The sequence below is a fragment of the Urocampus carinirostris genome, chromosome 11, assembly GCF_059441175.1.
Source record: "Urocampus carinirostris isolate Australia breed hairy pipefish chromosome 11, RoL_Ucar_1.0, whole genome shotgun sequence".
Taxonomy (NCBI): Eukaryota; Metazoa; Chordata; class Actinopteri; order Syngnathiformes; family Syngnathidae; genus Urocampus; species Urocampus carinirostris.
This window is the reverse complement of record NC_142359.1, coordinates 4504013-4514516: the sequence shown is the minus strand read 5'-3', so window position 1 is coordinate 4514516 and position 10504 is coordinate 4504013. Positions and strand designations below refer to the sequence as shown.

Genomic DNA, 10504 nt, shown 5'->3' with positions numbered 1-10504 from the left:
TTTATTTGTTTGGGCCTTAATAACAAGGAGTCCCAAAGGGTTGCACCATAGATTACTGCAGACCACAGACTATTATTACACCATCCCCTGATCTAAAACCTACATGAGGGCAAGGAAAAACTCAAAAACCTAAGGATGAGTCAAGTCAAGTCATGTTTATTTGTGATGACCGTCATCACAAGGAGTCTCAATGGGCTCCACAGACCACATATTACCATGACACCATCCCCTGATCTAAAACCTACATGAGGGCAAGGAAAAACTCAAAAACATGTCAAATCAAGTCAAGTCCTTAGGGGCGGCAGTGGCTCAGGAGGTAGAGCGCTCGTTTTGGGATCAAGAGATCGCAGTTCGAATCCTGGCTCCTCCGTGTTACATGTCGAAGTGTCCTTGGGTAAGACACTGAACCCCTAATACCCCCAATAAGCAGGTTAGCGCCTCACATGGCTGCACGGCCGCTATTGAGAAATGTGAAGCACAATGTAAAGCGCTTTGGGAAGTCTTAACTTGAAAAGCGCTATATAAATGCAGATCATTTCATTTCTTTTGTGACCCCCTTTATCACAAGGAGTCTTCAAGAGCTGCACAGGCCACAAATTATTGCAAACCACAGACTATTATGACACCATGCCCTGATCTAAAACCTACACGAGGGCAAGGAAAAACTCAAAAACATTAGGATAAGTCAAGTCATGTTTATTTGTGATGCCCATCATCACAAGGAGTCTCAAAGGGCTCCACAGACCACAGATTACTATGACACCATCGCCTGATCTAAAACCTACATGAGGGCAAGGAAAAAACTCAAAAAAGCTCAACATGAGGAAAATGAAGGAACCTTGAGAAGGTACCCCACATGAGGTGATTCCCCTCCCAGGATGACCAGGCTGCAACGGATGTTGCAGTAAGTGTGTCTACACCAGTCCTACCTATTCTCGCTATGCATTTATGAGTCCATCAACTACCAATAGGCAAATAGTCCGATAAACTTTAAAGAAACTTGTCATTATTTAGCGCCTACTAATGATGATAAAAAAAACACTTCATTTAAAAAAAAAAAAAACAATAATACTCATTGATCAAAAGACGATTATTTCACAACGTATATACAACTTGATTTCTAAAATCTCTGTGTCTGCATGTACTAAATATATATATTAAATCAGGGGTGTCAAACTTATTTTAACTCGGGAGCCACACGATAGAACAAACATTCTCTCGAGGGCCAGACTGGGAGAAAAGAATAAGAAATAAAGAGAGGAAGAGAAAAATGGAGAGGGTGGGAAAAAGAAAGGGAGAAAGAGAGAGAAAAGAGAGACAGGAGAGAGTGTGGGAAACAAAAGAGATAAAAAGAGAAATAGTGAGAGAGGGGAAAGAGAGAAAGAACGAAATCCAAGGAGAAAGAGAAAAAAAGCAAATGAGAAAAGTGTGTAATGCCTTTTTTTAGAATGCATTATTTTATTCCGTGAATAATTTTCCATTATGATTCATTCAATCTGTATTAAACTTTAATCATTAAAGCAACAAAAATCTTAAAGCGGTTTGGGAGCCGAAAGAGCCGGAATTCCCAAGCTAATTTTGCAGTTGTAGCATCATACATTTGTTTAAAATGATGAATAAATTTTTGCATAATGTTGGATTTAATTGACAATACGTGCTTTAAAGCAACAGCAACAAAAATCTAAAGAGAGCAGAAATAGAAGGAATTCCCATTCGAACAGGATGTGAAGGAATCAGTACTTCTCCCAAAAGACCACAAGGGGACCCTGTGAGTATTTGCGACCCCGTGACGTCACCGTGACCCCGGAAACAAGCAGGCAACAAGAAGACTGCGAGCGTCCATAAACTATCTTTAGCTTATTGTTGGACACGTTTAAAAGGTAAATGTAGTATAAACTATTATTCCATGGTTTGTTTTGGGTGTAACGGCAGGTTGTCGTTTTAAACTGTGGCCTGCCGTGCTTGTTTGGGTTTCCTACAGTTAGCATGCTAGCGGCTCTTGCTAATCGACGTCACGCTGAAACGAGCAAAAGTGATCAATAGTGCTTCTAAACTCGAGTGATAATTACATATTTTTTTCTTACAATGAAACAATGTTGAATTTATTTTCAGTCAATTTTGACGTGTCAATGTGACATACGTGTCAAGCTCCAGGGCTCCATGCCCTTACAAACTGTCGTATTTTCCCTTACAAAATAATCTTTTTTTCAAACGTGTTTATTTATGCAGTTTAACATGTTGTATTGTACATCATATCATATATCTCATCTCATTAGCTGCACCGATTATCCTTAGTAGGATCGCGGGGGTGCTGGAGCCCATCCCAGGAATCATCGGGCAGTGGGAAGGGGACACCCTGAACTGGTTGCCAGCCAACTGCAGGGCACACAGGGACAGACAACTCGCTCGTTCATTCACACCTAGGGACAATTTGGACCGGCCAATCCACCTGAAATGCATGTCTTTGAAATGTGGGAGGAAACCGGAGTGCCCGGAGGAAACCCACGCAAGCACGTGGAGAACATACAAACTCCACACAGGAAGGCCGGTAGCTAGATTTGAACCCACACAGGAGGTTCCCAAGACCTTAGAACTGTGCCACACATGCGCTAACCACTGCGCCGCCGTGCTGCCCTATATCATATATATTGTTAATTAAGATTTTGTTATTAGATACTGAATTGCTCGACATGAATGAAGTTAATTATAAAAAAAGTTCGAAAATGAAGTAGCTTGGACGTTCACTGTAGAAGGAAAAATACATGCAAATAGAATTAAGTAGAACAAGACATTATCTTGTATAAATTATGAATTCATTTTCTGCATGAAATTATTGTTGGTAATATACTGATAAAGGGATAACCACAAACTTGTCTTTTTTTCATGCATCAAAGCAAGTGAGCCGTTGGTGAGCCGGCTCTCTTTAATGAGTTGAGCCAAAAAAGCCGGTTCTTTACAAAGAGAAGGACCTCCTTTCACTACATAACTACCACATGAAATCCGAGGGGGCAGATGCATGCGCACAGTAGCATCAAACCGCTCGCTTTGTTTGCAACGGAAAAAAAAACGATACCGAGATAGAGGATACTGCGGCGAACTCGTTTGACTTGATTGATTTGCGGTTTCGTGTTAGTACCCATCTTTGACAAATTTGCCTGTTTCGTACAGATTTTCTCGTACGTCGTACACGTCTTAAAATGCATAATAAACGTACTTTGTACGGCAAAAACCTACAGGTTGACAGGTATGATGTGAGCACCGTGACTTCTTAATATTCCAGTTGCTGACACCATTTTCAGGCTGAAATCAACATCGCAGCCTCTCTCGGGCTACTTCTGTTGCGCGTGCAAGTAGGTGAAATTCTAAGACCTACTCGAAATAAACTTTTTCTTTTCATCTCTTTGGGGGTTTCGGTTGGCCTGTTTTTGAAACGGCCCTTTTCCTATTTTGACCATCAAGCAGATGCAACTTATAACTGATCATATTTTGATTATTTCTGTTTGTGTGTATGCGTTTATTTGGTTGATTTTTAGAAGTCCTGCGGCAAAGTCCGTTTGGTTGCCATGGCATCTCCAGGAGGACAAGGAGGAGGAGTTTTGTCCACGCGAGGAGGAGCCTCTTCCAGGAGGATGAAATGGGCTCTGGAGCTGAGTTCAGGGAACACCAGGTCAATTTCACAGATGTAGCATCAACTCGTTGGCGTTGGTTTTTGCATAGCTGGATTTTTGTAAAGAAGTGATCGAAGTGAACGCTTATTTTTGTGATGGCCATACTGAAATTTGAAAGGGAAATTACAGGTTCCAAATGCAAGGTTTGTACGGGTGCTTGAAATCCTTGAAGATGCTTGGATTTTAATGTGTTTTCAAGGATTGAAACGTGCTATAATTTGGGGCAAGTGCTTGTAAATGCTTGAAAGTGTTGCAACCTCCGTAAGAAGTCTGTTTAAAATGTCAGACACTTCTCTCTGGTGGCTTTGCTCTTCTTTTGCATTTCCTTGCCCTCATGTAAGTTTTAGATCCGGCGATGGTGTAATAATAGTCAGTAGTTTGCGATAATCTGTGGTCTGTGCAGCCCTTTGAGACTTCTTGTGATTAGGGGGGTCAGAAATAAACTTGACTTGACTCATCCTGAGGTTTTTGAGTTTTTCCTTGCCCTCATGTAGGTTTTAGATCAGGGGATGATGTCATAACAGTCTGTAGTTTGCGAAAATCTGTGGTCTGAGCAGCCCCTTGAGACTCCTTATGTAGTTTGCAATAATCTGTGGTCTGTGCAGCCCTTTGAGACTCCTTGTGATGGTGGGTGTCGCAAATAAACATGACTTGACTTCTTCGCCCCTTGCGATTAACAGAAGCTGGCATTAGTTTGTATGACATTGTACTATGAAGCATCATCGGCCCCTACGGGTCGCACCTACAGGTGCATGCTAGACCCAAACAAGCTACTATGAAATTTGTTATAGTGCAAGGATTATGTATCAGTTATTTATTATTGGCCATACAAAAATGAAGATAGTGTTTCCCTGCAGTAAATTTTAACGGGAAGATATTCCTGCAACTGAAAATATAAGCTTCAATTTTTACCCAACACAAATGGGGAGAGATTTGTCTCAAAAATGTTGACACGTTTACAGATATATTACTCGAGGTCTGAAAATAATTAGTCATTAAAATGCACACACAAAATATAAAAAATTGCATATTTAAATCACAGATACTGTGTATTTGTATTTGGACAATTTGCCTTAAAAGTTTTTCAAAAGTGCTTGAGTTTGGCCATGAAAAAGTTGTAGAAACCCTGAAAATGATGTCACCCCTTTTACAAATATTGTGATACTTTTTAGTTGGGGCCCTCATGTAGGTTTTAGATCAGGGAGTGGTGTCAGAATAGTCCGTAGTTTGCAATAATCTGTGTTCTGTGCAGCCCTTTGAGACTCCTTGTGATCAAGGGTGTCACAAATAAACATGACTTGACTCATCTTGAGGTTTTTGTGTCTTTCCTTGCCCTCATGTGGGTTTTAGATCAGGGGATGGTGTCATAATAGTCTGTAGTTTGCAATAATCTGTTGTCTGTGCCGCCCTTTGAGACTCCTTGTGATCAAGGGTGTCACAAATAAACATGACTTGACTCATCTTGAGGTTTTTGTGTCTTTCCTTGCCCTCATGTGGGTTTTAGATCAGGGGATGGTGTCATAATAGTCTGTAGTTTGCAATAATCTGTTGTCTGTGCCGCCCTTTGAGACTCCTTGTGATCAAGGGTGTTAATAATAAACATGACTTGACTCATCTTGAGGTTTTTGTGTTTTTCCTTGCCCTCATGTAGGTTTTAGATCAGGGGATGGTGTCATAATAGTCTGTAGTTTGCAATAATCTGTGGTCGGTGCAGCCCTTTGAGACTCCTTGTGATCAAGGGTGTTAAAAATAAACATGACTTGACTCATCTTGAGGTTTTTGTGTCTTTCCTTGCCCTCATGTCGGTTTTAGCATGACTTGACTCAAAGGGTCTTAGTTTGATGTGTTGGCCTGAATGTGTAACTATTAATCTATCGATAGTTCATCGAGATAACTTCCTTATCCGCTCCAGGTGCCGTAACGACCGCCAAGCCGGCCAGGGAGACGTCGTTTATCCCATCGGCTATTCAGAAAAGCCTGTTCCCGACACCAGTATCCAGGAGACTGACAAGAACCTGGTGGAGAAGGTAACATGCATTGTTAGACTTCTTACCAGTTTATCTTGCTAGTATTTTAACTGATCCGCTTCTGCCTCGACAGAGATGTTGGGATGTGGCGCTGGGGCCCCTCAAACAGATCCCCATGAACCTCTTCATTATGTACATGTCAGGAAATACCATCTCCATCTTTCCTATCATGATGGTGTGCATGATGGCCTGGAGACCCATACAGGCTTTAATGTCCATGTCCGCCAGTGAGTGCCTCACTCTCAGCCAACCTCTCTCTTCTAAAGAGGTGACTTGTCATACGTTATCTGTTTGTCTGGTTGTGAACAGCATTCAAGCTTTTGGAGAGCTCCAGCCAGCAGTGGCTTCAGGGCCTGGTCTACTTGGTGGGGAACCTGCTGGGCTCCGCGCTGGCGATTTACAAGTGTCAGTCAATGGGGCTGCTGCCAACGCACTCGTCCGATTGGCTAGCTTTCATCGAGCCGCCTCAGGTAATGTACCATGTTGTAGAAATTGGAGGTCCGATAATCGAGAGAAAGTCTTCTCATAAGTGGATAAAAGAAATAGACAGGAGCCCGCTTCGTTATGGAGGGAGATGTCACTTTATTGATGCGTCAATAAAGATCTCACAGAGCTAGGAACATGACAATGTATTTAAAGCTGGTAGTGACGATTAGGCTTCGATTGAGTACACCCCAAAAGGCGGTCCTGTATCACGTATCAAGTACAGAGTGTCCCGTCCCTTGCACGCTATCTTCAAGGAAACTTAATGTCTGCCAAGAGTATCTTCAAGGATGTCTACCCGACCGTTTCCCACTACTGTAAGCAAGTCTTTCTAAATTTCTACATGTAAGCAAGTCTATTCTACATTTGCAAGTGTATTTGCCACAACAACCACTTGAAGGTGCTGTCCGGAATATGAAAACGTTCTGCTTGCTGATGCCATCTTCTTGCCTGAATCATCGTTGTAGCCTCTGTCAAGCAGCTTGTGTGGCGAGTGGATTTTTAGACGTGCTTTAATAGACTCTACTTTTTTTTTTTTTTTTAATTCGTGGTTTGGGTTGGACTGTATTTAAAACATACCTTTTCTTACTTTCACCACTCTCATGTTACACAGCAGAAATGCACAAGCAAGAAAGCACTAGCCTTGCCCCCCTCCCAGCTTTCCTGCTTCCTAATATGTTGTGAGTCCTGAACGCCTCTGATAAAAATAGGATCAAACCAGATAGGCGCAGTGATCAACAATTATAAAGGCTCTTTGAACTCAGTTCGGTCAACACATACTTGATAGAGAAAATATTCTACTGTCACGTTTTTAAGCACACCTCAAACAACGCACCCCACTTTTACAATATAGTTGAAATGATTTACCTATTACAGTAAATAAACGTTTTTTACACGTTTTTTTTTTTACTTATTTTTAATTACACTAAATTTCAAAACATCAAGCAGAGTAATTCAACTGAAATTTAGGGTTTGCAACGATTAACTTTTTTAATAGTCGACCATTGAAACAATAATTATCCAATTTTTCTACTTTCTTTTTCTCAAATTTGGTGTCCGTAACTTCAAAATATTTGACTTGCTGATGCCATCTTCTGGCTGAAATCATTATTGCAGCCTTTGTCGCGCTGTCTGTGTGCCGCATGCACGAACGTGTCTATCTTGGAAGCGCTCGAATAAACTTTCTTAAGTTTGGGTTGCCGTTTGAACTGTATTTGAAACAGGCCTTTTCTTACTTTCACCACTCTCATGCTACACTAACAGAAATGCACAGGCACAAAATCACAAGCCTTATCCATTGCCGCTTTCCTGCTTCCTAATATGTTGTGAGTCCTGAACAGCTCTGGTAAATGTAGGATCAAACCAGATAGGCGCAGTGGTCAACAATTATAAAGGCTCTTTGAACTCAGTTTGGTCAACACATACTTTATAGAGAAAATATTCTACTTTCACCATTTTAAGCACACCTCAAACAAAGCACCCCACCTTTACAATTAAGTTGTGGTTGAAATGATTTAACTACTACAGTAAAAAAACGTTTTTTACAAGTTTATTTTTTTTTTAAACTTGTTTTTAATCACAGAAAATACCAACACATCAAACAACTATTGATTTTTTTTAATAGTCGACTAGTCACTAACCATTGAAACGATTAATAATCATACGATTATTCCATTTTTTTTTTTCACTTGAAGGCGGTGTCCGTAACTTCAAAATATTCTACTTGCTGACGCCATCTTCTGGCTGAAATCTTCATTGCAGCCTTTGTTGAGCTGTCTGCGTCTATCTTAGATGCGCTCGAATAAACTCCTTCTTTTCATCTTTTAAGTTTGGGTTGCCGTTTGGACTGTATTTGAAAGCGGTCTTTTCTTACTTTCACCATTTTCATCCTAGGATAAAAGAAAACCACGGGCACGCATGTGAAATCACGATTGTTGTCGACAAAATCGACTACTTGTTGCAGACTTTGTCGAGCTGTCTGTGTGCCGCGTGCACGGACGTGTCTATCTTAGATGCGCTCGAATAAACTCTTTTTTTCATCTTTTAAGTTTGGGTTGCCGTTTGGACTGTATTTGAAAGCGGTCTTTTCTTACTTTCACCATTTTCATCCTAGGATAAAAGAAAACCACGGGCACGCATGTGAAATCACGATTGTTGCCGACAAAATCGACTACTTGTTGCAGACTTTGTCGAGCTGTTTGTGTGCCGCGTGCACGAACGTGTCTATCTTAGATGCGCTCGAATAAACTTTTTTTTTTTCATCTTCTTAAGTTTGGGTTGCCGTTTGGACTGTATTTGAAACAGGCCTTTTCTTACTTTCACCATTTTCATCCTAGGATAAAAGAAAACCACGGGCACGCATGTGAAATCACGATTGTTGCCGACAAAATCGACTACTTGTTGCAGACTTTGTCGAGCTGTCTGTGTGCCGCGTGCACGAACGTGTCCATGTTAGATGCGCTCGAATAAACTCTTTTTTTTTTCCATCTTCTTAAGTTTGGGTTGCCGTTTGGACTGTATTTGAAACAGGCCTTTTCTTACTTTCACCATTTTCATCCTAGGATAAAAGAAAACCACGGGCATGCTAGTGAAATCACGATTACTTGTTGCAGCCTTATATTTTGTATGATTACAATTAAATGTCAAATTTGCAAAACACTTCTCCAATATTGGGATTGTATCATATGAACACAAGTGTACTTCGTGAGGTGTTCAAATTGAAGCTCATGTTTTCGTGTTTTCACAGAGGATGGAGATGATGGGCGGAGGAATGGTGTTGTGAGGCAGGCGACGCACGTGCCTCCCTCTTAAAAAGTCCCGCCTTCTGAGACAACCCCGGTGCAGGACCGAGCTTTCCATGGATTATGGCGTATTTTGGCCATGTGTTCCTCTGTCTTGTGTTTGATATTAACAAATAACCACGGTGGATTATATTGTCTGCATGTTTAAAATGATTGAAATCACCTGCTGTTTTTTGGCTAGTAGACTCACGTTCCAAAAACAATTTTCGATTTTCCGGCATTAACATCTTTTTAGCAAAGCAGTCAACGATGTCTCACTAAACCTTTAATTTATAAAATGTGGAATAAATCTTTGATTTGAAACGAATCCTTTTTTGTTCTTATTGTTTTGGGGAGGGTTTTAGTGAGTGACATGGTAATAACTTTGTAGGCACTCAAAATAAGGAGAAAAAACATCAATGGATTTTGAACTTCCAAGGAGAACATGTTTATTAATAAAGCCCTAATCGCAAGGATGGCCAAACAAAAGACTATTATTACATCATCCCTTGATCTTAAACCTACATGAGGGCAAGGAAAAACTCAAAAACCCCAACATGAGGAAAACAAAACCTTTAGAAGGGACCTCACATGAGGTCGTCTCCCTTCCAAGATGAACAGGCCAAAATGGATGTTGCATTATCAAACAACACAAAGATTTTGTCAACATGGAACCTAGGTCGGGCAGCACGGCGGCGCAGTGGTTAGCGCTTGTGCGGCACAGTTCATGTCATGGGAACCTGTCGTGGGTTCAAATCCAGCTCCAGACTTCCTGTGCGGAGTTTGTATGTTCTCCCCGTGCTTGCGTGGGTTTCCTCCGGGCACTCCGGTTTCCTCCCACATTCCAAAGACATGCATTTCAGGTGAAATGGCCAGTCCGAATTGTCCCTAAGTGTGAATAAGCGAATGAGTTGTCTGTCCCTGTGTGCCCTGCGATTGGCTGGCAACCAGTTCAGGGTGTCCCCTGCCCACTGCCCGGAGATGGCTGGGATGGGCTCCAGCCCCCCCGCGACCCTAATGAGGATAAGCGGTACGGCTGATGAGATGAGATGGGAACCTAGGTCATTCATAACCCTTAAATCAGGACGTAAAAGACGCATGCCTTGGTTTACTGATGAAACTAGATCGCTTAAACAAGACTGCAGGGAATCTGACAGAAAATAGCGCGCTACCAAGCTTGAGGTTTTCCGTCAAACCTGGTGCGACAGCTTGTTTAAAGTATAAAGCAGCCCTTGCCTCTGCAAAATCAGCCTATTTTTCGAAGGTGATTGCGGCACAAAAGAATAACCCCGAAATCCTTTTTGCACGGTAGCATCGCTAACGAGGCAACAGATTATCCCAGCTAGTTCTACCCATTCAGCCCATAAGCCCTTTGAGACTCTTTGTGATTAAGGTCTATACAAATAAACATGACTTGACTATAGAGTAGAAGTGTGTTTTAAGCTTAGATTTAAACATTTCCACTGAGGTTGCAGATCCAATCTCAGGGGGAAGAGCATTCCACAGCACCGGAGCCCAAATGGAGAACGCTATCGAAACTGCGGAT

At 41.6% G+C, this 10504-nt stretch overlaps 1 protein-coding gene across 1 annotated transcript; it reads left to right on the top strand.

Annotated features, from left to right (window-relative positions):
• Positions 1-1716: 1716 nt before the first annotated feature.
• emc4 (ER membrane protein complex subunit 4) lies at positions 1717-9286 on the top strand. The gene is made up of 6 exons (XM_088348277.1): positions 1717-1880; positions 3534-3667; positions 5581-5695; positions 5769-5922; positions 6005-6165; positions 8925-9286. The coding sequence occupies exons 2-6, from the start codon at positions 3564-3566 to the stop codon at positions 8958-8960; spliced, it is 570 nt and encodes a 189-aa protein (XP_088204403.1). The 5' UTR covers positions 1717-1880; positions 3534-3563; the 3' UTR covers positions 8961-9286.
• Positions 9287-10504: the final 1218 nt, after the last annotated feature.